General features: G+C 43.0%; 1 protein-coding gene across 3 annotated transcripts in view; it reads left to right on the top strand.

Annotated features, from left to right (window-relative positions):
- The window catches only part of CCAR1 (cell division cycle and apoptosis regulator 1), a 268378-nt gene that overhangs the window by 36599 nt on the left and 216712 nt on the right, over positions 1 to 15067 (top strand). For all 3 annotated transcript variants that reach the window (XM_030203453.1, XM_030203454.1, XM_030203452.1), the window contains exon 5: positions 4694 to 4726. In XM_030203453.1, coding sequence (XP_030059313.1) covers positions 4694 to 4726 — 33 coding nt within the window. The remainder of the gene's footprint in view (positions 1 to 4693; positions 4727 to 15067) is intronic.

Raw genomic sequence — 15067 nt, 5'->3', positions numbered from 1 at the left:
CTGACACAAGATGGACACCTACGTTATGGTCAGACCACCACAAAGCAAATGTCTCTCTCTGCTGGCGAAAAACACACATAAACACAAGCAATAAACAGGAGCGAACAACATACACAACGAGAGGAAAAATAGACCCCACAATATTCTGGCAACAGATCTACCAGAACGAATGGCCAACAAACGCTGACACCATCTAATTCCTCCAAGAATGGGACGATCAATGTACAACAACACTAGACAAAATCGCCCCAACCCAAACCAGAACATCACACAGGAAAAAAACAAATCCATGGTTCACCGAAGAGCTGAAAAAACTGAAAACACAAGTCAGGAAACTAGAACGAGAATGGAACAAAAAGAAAGACGAACAAACACTAAACGCATGGAAACTACTTCAGAGAAAATACAAATACACCATAAAACAGACCAAAAGACTGCATTACAAAACAATAATAGGACCAAACTACAAAGACACACATAAACTCTTCAACCTTGTGAATAAACTGTTAGACACCACACCAGCTACAAACAACGGCAAAGATGTACCAGATGTGGACAACCTTGCGAAATACTTCGAGGAGAAAATTATACAACTACGACTCAAAATACCCGCAAGCCCTATAGAGTACGCCACACTCTTAGATTGTCTTGACCCAGGAGAAGGAACATACCCTGCAGACAGAACATGGACCGAATTCGAAACACTATCAGAAGACCTCATCTCTGAAACTCTCAAAAAATATGCCAAATCCCACTGCAAACTAGACACGTGCCCAAACTACCTCATGAAATCTGCTCCTCAACAATTCATAATAGACCTAACGAGCCATGTGAACTTCATGCTACAGAATGGACTCTTCCCAAAAGAAAAAGGAAAAATCGTACTCACCCCAATTCCTAAAGATACAAAGAAATGCACGAGTGAAATAACCAACTACAGGCCAGTAGCCTCCATACCACTAATAACCAAAATAACTGAAGGAATGGTAACCAAACAACTTACAAACTATCTAAACAAACACTCAATACTGCATGATGCCCAATCAGGATTCCGGTCGAATCATAGCACAGAGACAGTATTAGTCACCCTTATGACTAGATTTAAGCAAATAATTGCAACTGGCAACAATATACTCCTCCTACAATTTGACATGTCAAGTGCCTTCGATATGGTTGACCACGGAATCCTACTACACATACTCGAATACTTTGACATTGGAGGAAATGTCCTGAATTGGTTCGAAGGGTTCCTAACCCAACGTTCGTATCAAGTCACATCAAATTCGACCACGTCTAAAGCATGGACACCTGAATGTGGAGTTCCACAGGGATCACCTCTCTCACCAACCATCTTCAACCTAATGATGATCCCGCTGGCAAAACTCCTATCAAACCATAACCTCAACCCATATATATACGCTGATGATGTGACAATATACATCCCCTTCAACAAGACATTAACGAAATCCTCAACGAAATCAATCAAAGTCTACACATCATGAACACATGGGCAGATGCATTCCGTCTGAAATTAAACGCAGAAAAAACTCAATGCCTAATACTCACCTCCCAATACAACACAAAAGAATTCACAGCTATAAACACACCAAACCTGAACCTTCAAATCTCAGAAACGCTAAAGATCCTTGGAGTCACTATCGACCGCCACCTAACGCTCGATACTCATGCTAACAACACAACTAAAAAGATGTTCTACAGCATGTGGAAACTTAAAAGGATAAGACCATACTTCCCAAGATCCGTCTTTCGCAGCCTAGTACAATCCCTCGTGCTCAGCCATCTGGATTACTGCAACTCACTATACGCAGGTTGCAAAGAACAAACACTGAGAAAACTTCAAACAGCCCAGAATACGGCAGCCAGACTCATCTTTGGAAAGCCAAAATATGAGAGTGCAAAACCATTACGAGAGAAACTACACTGGCTTCCACTAAAGGAACGCATCACTTTTAAAGTATGCACATTAGTCCACAAAATCATTCACGGCGAAGCCCCAGCCTACATGTCTGAGTTAATAGACCTACCACCCAGAAATGCCAAAAGTTCATCCCGAACCTTCTTAAACCTCCACTTCCCCAATTGCAAAGGCGTGAAATACAAAATGCTACATGCATCAACCTTTTCTCACATGAGCACGCAGTATTGGAATACACTGCCACGCAACTTAAGAACAATCAACGAGCAAGCTTCCTTCCGCAGATCATTGAAGACCCATCTTTTCGAAAAGATTTACGGAAAGAACCAAAACACATAAAGTCCACACCTACTATTCACGAATGCATCACACATTCACCTCGGAACTCTCATTCCCGTAATATCACATCATTCATACCTTCAATCACAGAAAGATATATATCATATGTCTTTATGCCTTCTTAACGCCCTCTAAGCTCCCATTGTTTCCTTCCAATGTTTCAATGTTTGTGCTCCATTGTTACACTCCCAACGACACTTCAATTGTTTCGCATAATTATGCAAAATGTAATCCATAACCAATCTGTAACAAATTGTATTTCCAACATTTAACTCATATTGTAAGCCACACTGAACCCACAAAAATTGTGGGATACAAATGCAATAAATAAACTCTTCCGCTGTACGATTCCCTCATGTGCCTGTACCACATGAACTTTATCTTGCCACAACATCACTTTGTATTTGGTTAAACTTTCTTACCACAACATCACTTTGTATTTGTTTACACCGGAGTCTGCAAACGCCTCTCCGGCACCATGTAAGCCACGCTGAGCCTACAAATACAGTGGGGGAAATAAGTATTTGATCCCTTGCTGATTTTGTAAGTTTGCCCACTGACAAAGACATGAGCAGCCCATAATTGAAGGGTAGGTTATTGGTAACAGTGAGAGATAGCACATCACAAATTAAATCCGGAAAATCACATTGTGGAAAGTATATGAATTTATTTGCATTCTGCAGAGGGAAATAAGTATTTGATCCCTCTGGCAAACAAGACCTAATACTTGGTGGCAAAACCCTTGTTGGCAAGCACAGCGGTCAGATGTCTTCTGTAGTTGATGATGAGGTTTGCACACATGTCAGGAGGAATTTTGGTCCACTCCTCTTTGCAGATCATCTCTAAATCATTAAGAGTTCTGGGCTGTCGCTTGGCAACTCGCAGCTTCAGCTCCCTCCATAAGTTTTCAATGGGATTAAGGTCTGGTGACTGGCTAGGCCACTCCATGACCCTAATGTGCTTCTTCCTGAGCCACTCCTTTGTTGCCTTGGCTGTATGTTTTGGGTCATTGTCGTGCTGGAAGACCCAGCCACGACCCATTTTTAAGGCCCTGGCGGAGGGAAGGAGGTTGTCACTCAGAATTGTACGGTACATGGCCCCATCCATTCTCCCATTGATGCGGTGAAGTAATCCTGTGCCCTTAGCAGAGAAACACCCCCAAAACATAACATTTCCACCTCCATGCTTGACAGTGGGGACGGTGTTCTTTGGGTCATAGGCAGCATTTCTCTTCCTCCAAACACGGCGAGTTGAGTTCATGCCAAAGAGCTCAATTTTTGTCTCATCTGACCACAGCACCTTCTCCCAATCACTCTCGGCATCATCCAGGTGTTCACTGGCAAACTTCAGACGGGCCGTCACATGTGCCTTCCGGAGCAGGGGGACCTTGTGGGCACTGCAGGATTGCAATCCGTTATGTCGTAATGTGTTACCAATGGTTTTCGTGGTGACAGTGGTCCCAGCTGCCTTGAGATCATTGACAAGTTCCCCCCTTTGTAGTTGTAGGCTGATTTCTAACCTTCCTCATGATCAAGGATACCCCACGAGGTGAGATTTTGCGTGGAGCCCCAGATCTTGTCGATTGACAGTCATTTTGTACTTCTTCCATTTTCTTACTATGGCACCAACAGTTGTCTCCTTCTCGCCCAGCGTCTTACTGATGGTTTTGTAGCCCATTCCAGCCTTGTGCAGGTGTATGATCTTGTCCCTGACATCCTTAGACAGCTCCTTGCTCTTGGCCATTTTGTAGAGGTTAGAGTCTGACTGATTCACTGAGTCTGTGGACAGGTGTCTTTCATACAGGTGACCATTGCCGACAGCTGTCTGTCATGCAGGTAACGAGTTGATTTGGAGCATCTACCTGGTCTGTAGGGGCCAGATCTCTTACTGGTTGGTGGGGGATCAAATACTTATTTCCCTCTGCAGAATGCAAATAAATTCATATACTTTCCACAATGTGATTTTCCGGATTTAATTTGTGATGTGCTATCTCTCACTGTTACCAATAACCTACCCTTCAATTATGGGCTGCTCATGTCTTTGTCAGTGGGCAAACTTACAAAATCAGCAAGGGATCAAATACTTATTTCCCCCACTGTAGGTGGGAAAATGTGGGATACAAATGTAACAAATAAAATATTAAATAAATAAAATATAGGTGTGAATTTGACCTGTTAAGCTAGTATTCTATAAAGAAATGTAGATGCCTACATTTTTTTTTATAGAGTAGGCTCTCAATAGGTGTCCCTTTTCTAGAATTGCCCTCCTAATGTCCCCCAACAGAGTACAGTGCATATATACATAAATAACAAACCATTGATACTGAGATGGACATTTCAAACATCCAGTGGTAATCATGCAGCTGCTAATTATCAATGTATAGTTGATATTACTTTACTGACTAATATTTTTTCTCAGTTGCAGCCACCGCAGCAGACCCTTTTAACACAGGTTAGTTTTTATTTATTATTCTCCATAAACGGATTTTAAAAAGTGGATTAGCATTGTCTTATGCATGAAGTGGGGACACAGTTATGGATGAGCGGACTGGATTGTCTGTATGATCATTATCTGCTCTCATTTTTCTCTGATTCTTTAATAGGCTTCTCCTATGCATCTTATAGGGTCACAATAACTTTTAGCTTTTATATAGCTTGGAGGAGTAGTAATCTTTATATTGTTCACCTTGCCCAGGAAAATATTATGACCTTTGCCTAGAATAATAAGCTTTATGATAATGCATGATATGGGGCTGTGACAACGTCAATTTATCCAAATTAAACTAATTTATAGATTATGCGTATCTGTTCCTTTTACGTTTTATTATAATTTCCTTCTCATGAGTATTTTCCATGTAGTTGGTAAAACAGAATGCCTTTTTGCCAGGCTACATGGTTAGAGAAGGATAAAGTATGATAGCATACACATCCCAGAGATATGGCAACATGACATGGGAATCCTGCATGCAAGAGAGGTAAGGGTCAGCAAAGTGTACTAAGGTGGTAATAAGAAATAGTTTATTTAGATTTATTTCACACTTTGTTATTGGTTGCAAAAGGCAACTTACATTGAGGCACAGTAGGTATTTTCCTTTTCCTCCAGGGATTTCAATCCTAGCTTTGTTTTTGAGACAACACAGGGTAATGTGGCTTGCCTAAGGTCACAAGGAAAACTGGTGGATTTGAACCCTGGATACCCTGGTTCTCTTTCCACTGCTGTGTCTCCAATCAACTCCTCCATTCAGTTTGCATAGTAATTTTGGTCATAGTCATCCGTGCACAAATTTTCCTAGTTTCTTCCAATATCATACCATGAGTCATTTAACTCTGCCTGCACAAAATGTTCGTATTTTAGGATATTTTTCTCCACTGTTGACAATAGGATATGTTTTTAAAAGGTAGAGAGTTGGCACCAATAAAATAGAGATCCGTCTTTCAGTAATTTCTACTCAGTATACCTTGTGATGTTCTCGACAAGAGGAAGGAGGATCCAGGGGAGGTAAAGGAACAATGGCAGAAAAATAGTTTAGGGTGGATAAAACAGTGACCAGGATCCTGCTTTTCACTCTTAACTTGATCAGTTTGCACTTTGGTACCAGGGTTACTTACAGAAATTTTTCAGAGATGGGTGTTTTAGATTTTTTTTGGTTTATTTTGGACTTGTTACTTCATTTTGTATGACAGACTTCCATTTCAGCTGGTCAGTGTTGCTTTTCTCTAAAACTTGTGTTATTAATATTGAGACTTTGTAGCATTGGTTTCCAATAGAAGTCTCCAGAAAGTTTCTATTTGCTCATCTGTCAACTGTCCTATCACCTCCTAGGGTTTTATTTATTTATTTATTTATTGGGGGGGGGGGGGGGGGGCTTACTTGGTTGATAGCAAGGGTAGATAAGCTTGTATGCTTATGTGCTCCTTCTTGAAGACCAGCAGTTGGTATGTATGGGACAGTTTGCATTTCTGTACAGTTTATGATATAGGCAATTAATGCACAGTTTTCAAGGCCTGCTCTCAACTGATTTGAAGAAGATTACTACTACTACTATTTAGCATTTCTATAGCGCTACAAGGCTGCACAAACATAGAAGAAAGACAGTCCCTGCTCAAAGAGCTTACAATCTAATAGACAAAAAATAAATAAAGTAAGCAAATCAAATCAATTAATGTGAACGGGAAGGAAGAGAGGAGGGTAGGTGGAGGCGAGTGGTTACAAGTGGTTACGAGTCAAAAGCAATGTTAAAGAGGTGGGCTTTCAGTCTAGATTTAAAGGTAGCCAAGGATGCTAAAGGTTAGCAGTAGGTCGCTTGCCTGCTGCGCCCATGACCCAATTTTGAATCCTGTGTTAGGATTTCTGTCAGGTAGCTGGTTTCTGCCAACTCAGCCATCCATCCATCGACTTTTGGTTGGCAAATGAGTATCCAGCCTTTGCCAGGGGGAGTGGCCTAGTGGTTGGGGTGGTGGACTTTGGTCCTGAGGAACTGAGTTCAATTCCCACTTCAGGCACAGGCAGCTCCTTGTGACTCTGGGCAAGTCACTTAACCCTCAAGTAAGCCGCATTGAGCCTGCCATGAGTGGGAAAGCGCGGGGTACAAATGTAACAAAAATAAATAAAAATAAATAAAGATGACTGGGGAAGGCAATGTCAGCCCCCCTCCCCCCATGTAAATCATTTGTGACATGCATACAGGACACAAACTTTACCTTTCCCTGTTTAGCAGTTGGGCAACTGGAAACTGAGCTGAAAATGATGATCCATGACACTTTTGAGCAAATCTGAATATAGTTCAGCATGTGAATTCAAGTATCTCAGATCCTTCTGTTTGGCGGCAAGGCATCTGAAATGAGCAAGCTGTTAATGATGACTAGTTGCTCTCCAGTGCTAGGAGGAGAAAAACTATACTGTTTATGCTGTTCATTTCATACAAATGTGATACTTTGCCATGCACAACAATTCATTGAGCTGAGCATTCTGTCTCTGATAATGGCCAGTCCAGGCCTCATGGATGTATTTTGCAGATTCTGATGAAAAGATCCATTCAGTTGTTACTTCCAAAAATATAAAAAGCTAGTGATCTTCAAGACTACCTAGATGATAACTGTTAATGGACTTATCCCTTCAGGAACTTGTCCATACTTTTGTTAAATCCACCTTTACTATTTGCCTTGAATACTTCTCAGAAATAAATTTTACAACTTAATTGTACATTGACTGGACAAAAATATTTTCTTAAATTTGTTTTAATTCAGTTACCAGCTAATTTTATAGTGTCTCCCAAGACCTAGTGCTGTTATAAGCACACTCTATTCGTGTATGACTTTTTTTTTTTTAACTGTCGGTCATACTTGATCTGTCATCTTTTTTTTTTCTGTTTGGGTGAAGTTATGCATATGCATGCTGTACCTGGCTAATTTTATACACATATTAGGCATTCAATTTTATAAACTGCTTTACATGCAGAAATGGCTTTTAAATTGTCCTCCACTTCTCCCATTCCTGCAAAGCTGTCTTGCAATTCCTCAGAGTCTGCTTGTTTTAATTACTTGTAATACTTTTCAGTTGCTGATTTGATCACTTTTCTCTTTGCTGTCTTTTCCAGATCATCAATAAATGTTTTAAAATGCCACTGGTCTGAAATAGGATTTATTGCTTCCAATCCTGTGACTTTTCTTTTTTTCTCAGCAGTGGTTTAAAAAATGTCTACTGTAGTGTATCTAGATTTTCTGAAAGCTTTTGACAAAGTTCCTCATGACCGACTCCTGAGAAAAAGGAGCAGGAGCAATATTCCAAAGTGCATGGTCCAAAATAGATGGCTCAGCACTTCTATTGAAGCATAAAAGACTATAATCATGTAACATCATAGTTCAGCTTTGCAGTAACTCAACAGGCATTGAAAAGTGATTTATTTTTGCAACATTTGATGAGCTGTGATGATGTGATTACTTAGGCTGAGTGCCTGGAAATTTGTGTGTATTGTAAGCAGTTATGAATTGGAAATCTATGCATGTTTTATTTGTAAACTGCTTAGGTGTAAATGGAATATAAATGTTATAAATAAATGAATATTCTGGTGGGGATTAGGAACTGATTTAAGGAAAGAAAATAGAAGGTAGGTTTAATTGGCCTTTAGTTTCAGTGGCGGAGGATGAATAGTGGAATGTCCCAGGGATCTGCACTGGAGCTATTTAACATATTTATAATAGGGATGTATTTAGATCACAATTTTTTTTTTTTACATTTTTTATTTATAACCATTTAAATTTTTACAAGCGATAAAACAACTTGCTGGAAATACAGAGAAAGTAATATGTAGGAATTATTTCAGTCAGGTAATTCTATTCTCTTCCTTAGACCACTAAATAGGGAGAGTGAAACAAGATAAGGAGATCAATTAAACAGTAAACAGAAAATAAACCCGTGGTATTAACCTGATTATCCCCAGATATTACTCATCTAATTCATTATTCCACATTGATCATCTGGTTGGCTTCTTCATGGCCAATACGATGTATAGTCAAATCATTTCATTGAAAACATACTTATTGTCCAATATTAGTTAGAAATAATACATCTAATTACATTCTTTCTCTATTAAAAACCAGAAGTTATTTAACAATACATATACTTAAGTCTCTAATTCAAATCCCACTGATTAAAATAATCCCAGTTTTCACAGGCTTCACTCCTTTTAAAGTAATAATTTGAGGAAATATTTCAGAGGAAAACTTTAGGAGTCATACCTGGAACTCTGGGCAAAAACAATAATTTCGGTATTAATCATCTATAATAATATTCATTTTATTATTCAAAATTTCTGGTCTATTATCATTTTCAAATTCATAACCACTTCTTGCTCATGTGGAATCATTTATTATATCAATTTTTTACTCTCAAAGGGTTCAGTTGAATTGTCCATGTAACTCTCTAATAAAATTATATCTGAATCAAAATTATTTACTGCCACCGTTAGGTCCTGAAGCGCCTTCCAGATGATATTCAATGTAACCTTCACGGGAGCCAAAAACTCCAAGTTGATTTCTCATAGGTGTTTAGGAGTGGTTCCGCCGATTCAGGTTCTGCTGTAAACGTCCTTCGTTTCAGCATATACCTCTAACTCACTCCTCCACTCCTTTGGGCATGGTGGTTGAATAATTCGGGAGTGATGGAGTTGTTTTTTTCCAGGTCCAAGAGCGTTGACGCTCCTTCACCGGCGCTAATCAAAGAACTCGCCAACCCTTTCATCTGTGGGCAGTTTGTCGCACAGCAGTCCTGCATTTGCTGCTCAGGGGATAAAAGGCTGGCCATCGGTGTCTGACCGCCGGTTGTCCCCTTCCTCTCAGTTAAGGTAACTGCAATTGCAGAGAGGAAATTTACGTAAAGAAGACGAAACTTCAGAGGGTAGCTGGGCCGTTGGGCATACGAACTTCAGGTCACCATCTTACCTCTCTCCCAGTTTGGGACACTCTGTCTGGTTTCTCCTCAGAGGCCTGTCTGATATGGGTAACCCTTCAGCATAGTTGTCAGGTCCTCGAGGCAGGACTGGTTCGTGAGCCCTTGGGCCACTGCCGAGGAGCGGCAGCGACAGGCAAGACCACCTCGGGACTGGAAACACAGAAGAGCAGTACTGGAACTCTGGACTGGAGTAGTACAAGGCAGGCAACTAGAACAGACGAAACAGGAACAGCTTCACCTGCACTTAGCCACCGTTCCTCCGGAGTTGAGCTCCGAAGTGCATGTGGCCGGCAGGAACTGAAGATCCAGAGGACCCACCCTGGGTCTAGGAAACACGAGGGAGACCAGACTGGGAACTAAACACAGACAGTGTGCTGCAGCACAGCCACTAGCAAGACCCAGAAGACAGACCAAGGAACACAAGGCGTACAGAAGCCTAGCAGGAGCAAGGACTAGGGCAGCAAACACACTAGGCAGAACAGGGATCCGGGAATACCCACAAGGTAAACCCTCTAGCTAGGTGGAGACAGGATACAGGAATAGCCACCCAGGAAATACACACTAGCTAGACAGATACAGGATCTAGGATATACAAGCAGGGTAGGCACACAGGCTAGGCAAGGCAGGACCTAGGGTAAAGAGAGCAAACCAGGAATAACAGGCCAAGGGTCTTGGGCAGGCAGCAGAGCAAACAGAGTAACCAGGAATATCAGGCCCAGGGTCTTTGGGCAGACAGGAGAACAGACAGAGTAAACACGGACAGAGGCTTCACCCCAAACACAGGGTAAGCCAGGAAGGACCCGCAGTCCACAGACACAAAGTGGCAGGGAAGAACCCCCCACAGGAAGACAACAGATATAGACACAGAGCGAAGCTGGGCTGGAACCCAGAGAAAGGCTAAGCAGTAGTGCAGCAGACACTTACTAACCTGACCTGGCCTAAGAGCATAACATCAATGCAAAGGCCCAGAATGCCAGCACAGCACTTCCTTATGAAGGCTCTCACTGATGAGGTCACCAGCAGCAGGACAGAAGCAGGAAGTACCTTGGCCCCAAAGAGAGGCTTGACACACATAGGAAGTGAGCCCACAGGAAAGACAAGCAGGAGCCATCTTGGAAGCTGGCATAGAGCCGGTGGCAGCCATCTTAGATGCTGGCTCCCTAGAGAGGCATAGCCCACACAGGTGAGGTCTAGTGAAGCAATCAGGTTCATGCTGGAAGCAGCCAGCACACCAGGACAGAGACAAGACTAACACAAACACAGAGAGAAGCCAGCACAGCCGCTGGCCCCCAGAAATGAGGTAAGTCTGAGGGTGGTCACGGCCACCGACGTGACAATAGCCTAAGTCATTGAAACACAGAAGCCCCTCCACCCCTACAAGGTGGTGTCCCTTCGGAGGGGAGATCACAATTTTAATCACGATTAATCGCACAATTAAAAATGTGTAATTGCAGTTAATCACATGATTGAGTTGAGTTTATTTTTTTCAACTCTTGTTTATTAACATATTTGTGTCAAATAACAAAAACACCTTGTAACAAATGATGTGAATGCCAGATAGTACAATGATCAGTTCTCTTACTCAGCTAACACATGATATCTATCCTCTTCAGCCCACCCACTTCAGGAATTTAGTATTCGACTACGTGCCAAAGGAATGAGCGAATCCCAAAATGAGGCCCATGTCTTGCAGTTCAAGTCCCCCTTTTTAGAAGATAAGTCTGTAGTACTCCTGTGCTCCAAGGAACGCATGTGAATCATCAGCAACGCCACTGGGCCACCGTTGGGGCCTCTGGCTGAAGCCACAGCTCTAAGATCGCTTTTTTTGCCATATGGATTGATCGCTGTAAAAAGGCCTTCAAGCCTGCTGGTGCCCTTCCTTGTAGTGTGAACCAGTTAAGTAGTTGTTTCAGGGAGGGATGCCAAGTGACTCTCTATAGCATTGACAGGTGCAAAGCCAAGTCTTTCCAAAACGTATTCACTGGGGGGGGGGGGGGGGAGCAGGTCCAGAACATGTGACCTAAATGAGCACCCCCACCATCACACTTGTGGCAATTGTCAGAGTTTGGAAAGTGGACAGAAGGCTCTGCGAGGAGAAATATAAAGTCTGAAGATGAATTTGAATTGTAACTCTCAACTGGCATTCTCTGTCAGCTGGTATATCCTCAGAAGACTGGTTTGTGTTTGCTCCTGATTGAGATGAATGTTCAAGTCCATATTCCACTGCTGGGTCACCATCTTGTAATCATACTGTTTTGTAGAATCTCTGAAATGTGAGTGGAACAATTTCAAAGGGATGCACGATTGCGCATCAAGTCCAAGCATAGAGTTATAACATTCCCAAGCTTCTGCTGCCAGTGAACCTCTTGACAGAGATTGAACATAGTGTCTGTGATTAGGCGGGGAGCAAGGGACGCCCAGCAAGAAAAGCAGGGAGGGGGAAGTCGCTTGGGTACCCTAGACCCCCCACGGGAGGACAGAGCCGAAAGGGCCAGAATCAAGAGTGCAGGGCCAGTGCGGGAAAGCAGCCTGTCTCCTTCACCATTGAGGTCAATGAATCTGAAAGACTACAAGTCCCAGCAGCCCTTGAGAGAGAGAGGCCTGGTAGGATGAGAAAGTGTTACCCCCTACTACGAGTCCCAGAATCCTAGGGGAAAGGAGGAGGATCCGGGAGGGCTGGATGAACAGAATAGGAAACAGCTGGGAGAGGGGGATAATGGGAGGCAGCTGGTAAGGAATGCTGTAGAGGAACCCATGGACTGGCAGTCTGGAGAAGGTGGAGGAGGATTGGAGAGAGAGGAGACTTCCGAAGGAGAGTCCATGGACATTTCAGCTCAAGCTGAAGGTGGACAGGTAAAAGGACTCCTGGCCACATGGTTCTGTGACTTAATGAAAGAGGGAAAGAAGTGGCTGCAGAAACACTCCAACAGGAGGTGAGGGTTTTCAGCTGGGGTCAGGAGGGTGGCTGTCAGATGTTAGAGACTGACAGAGGTTGGGTGGGACCCCTTTCATCTCCCAGGAAGTAATGAGAAGAGAGTGAAGGAAAAGTTGAAGCAAAACCTGTTGATTGTGTGTATCAGGGACTGTGCTGGAGAAAATAAATAAAAGAAAAAAGAAAGACTGTTGGTCTGGAGTTTGTAAATCTTGGACAAGGGGACCCGGAGGAGGGACAGGCACGGGAGGGCTGTCTCTGTGTTTTTCTCCTGGCAAGAGGACTTCTCAGCTGGGAAGCTTGAGGAATTGCAGTGTCTTGTGGATTACAAACCTGTGAAAGCCCCGTGGGGTCACATGTCGTATTTGTAAATAGGCAAAAATGTCTCGCTTTTCCAATTTATACTCCCCACAAAGGTCTGAAAAAGATTTTATCGTTCCCTGTTCTGATACAACATGATACAGATAATGAATCCCCCAAGATGCCCATCGCTGGAAAACTGTCGATGTGCTACCCACTGGGAAGGCGGGATTCCCTCTGATAGGTAGTAAGGGAGAGACTGTGTTACTCAAAGAAAATAATTTACACAGCCAGCACCACGCCTGGCACAGAGGTCGAAAAATGGGAGAGACTGGACCTAAGTTCGCCACTTGACCCGCCGGAGCTTGGAGCCAATAGGCAATGTTTAGGGATCCGAACCAACAGGTTTCTGAGGAGTGTTAGAAAAGTATTGAGAGTTGCGGAACCAGTCCGAGAGATGGCGCATACAGCTAGCCACTGAGAAGAGGCGTAAATCCAACAATCCCAGACCCTCCCTTGTTATGTGGCAGCGATGCCCTCGAGATGACATGCGGGCCCTCTTCCCCTACCAAAGAAACTTGTTCAACTGTCTGTGCAGCCATCTCTTGTCTTTGTATTGTAAAAACAGAGGTAATGTTTGAAATGCATATATCCAGGTTGGAAATAGAACCATGTTATAAAGTGCTACCCGCCCCAAATAGGAAAATAGGTAAAGACTGCCAACCCTGCAGGCTGTCGCCACTCCATTTTTCAAAAATTCCATATTTTATTGAGTAGAGTGCAGATAAATCCGCTGGGATTCTAACACCCAGATAGGTTACCACTTGCGAGGCCCATTGTAATGGGAATGTTTCCTCCCAATTTTCCTTTATCTCAGAGTGGTACGGCAAAGTCATGGACTTCTGTAAGTTGAGTGAGAAACCTGAGAAAAACCCAAACTCATCAATAACTGACTAATCGAGGCAATGATAGCTGGAGGTGAGTTAAAGTTAGAAACAAGTCATCTGCAAAAGCCAGCACTTTCACCGACTGGGCCAGAACCAGCACTCCGGAAATATTCGGATCTGCCACAATAGTGCGCAGTAATGGTTCCAAATACAAGAAGAATAACCAGGGGGAAAGAGGGCATCCCTGTCTCGTACACATTTGAACCTCCAAGGGGGAAGATTTAATTGCATTGACCAACAAGCAAGCAGGCAGTCCTTTGTATAAAGTTTCAATAGCTTGAAGGAACCAGCCCCCCCAAGCCCACATAAGACAAAACCTGGAATAAATTATCCTTGCGCACCTTATCAAATGCCTTTTCCGCGTCTAGACTAACCAATAATAGCTGTGTTTTAGAAGAGAGGCACCGGGCTACAGAGAGGAGACCTTGCGAACGTTGATTACTGAGTGTCGACCTCGCACAAACCCCACCTGGTGGTCCCCCACCAGGAAGGGAATGTGGGGCGCCAAACGGTCTGCCAACACTCGAGCCAAAAATCTTGAGGTCCACATTGATCAGGGAGATGGGTCTGTAAAGATTCTAAGCGGTCTCGTGGTTTGCCCGGTTTGGGGATCAATGTGATTAGGGCCTCATTTTCATGGGAAGAAAAAAACCCCTTTGCACTACCAATTCATAGTATTCGATAAGTGGGCCATAAAATTGTGGGGGTAACATTTTATAATAGTCGGCCGAGAAACCGTCCGGTCCTGGAGCAAAGCCCAAAGGAAGAGTCTTAAGATCCTGCTGTATTTCCTGGGCCCGAAGTGGTGAAGAAAGCTGGCTCTGGAGGGCCTGGGGTAAACGGGGGAGACCCGCATCTTCCAAATAGTCCTGGGCCAACATGGCGCCCCCGACACCCTCTTTAGAAAACATTTTTTTAAAGTATGAATGGAATGCCTTCATTATCCCATCTGGTCTGTGTACCCTAGTCCCATCTGGTGATGTGATCAAAGGGATTAACTTAATGTTTAATCAGAGAGCGAGCTACATGTTCCAACAATTTCCCTGGTTTATTCCCAAAACAGTGGAATTGTAAACATCTCACAGAGAGGCGTATCTTTGTTTGCTCGTGAATTAGTGAGTTTAATGCTTTTAAGGCCGCTGACTTGGCATCTTGGTTATGCTG

This window comes from Microcaecilia unicolor, chromosome 5 (assembly GCF_901765095.1).
Source record: "Microcaecilia unicolor chromosome 5, aMicUni1.1, whole genome shotgun sequence".
Classification (NCBI taxonomy): domain Eukaryota; kingdom Metazoa; phylum Chordata; class Amphibia; order Gymnophiona; family Siphonopidae; genus Microcaecilia; species Microcaecilia unicolor.
This window is presented reverse-complemented; position numbering and strand designations above follow the sequence as displayed.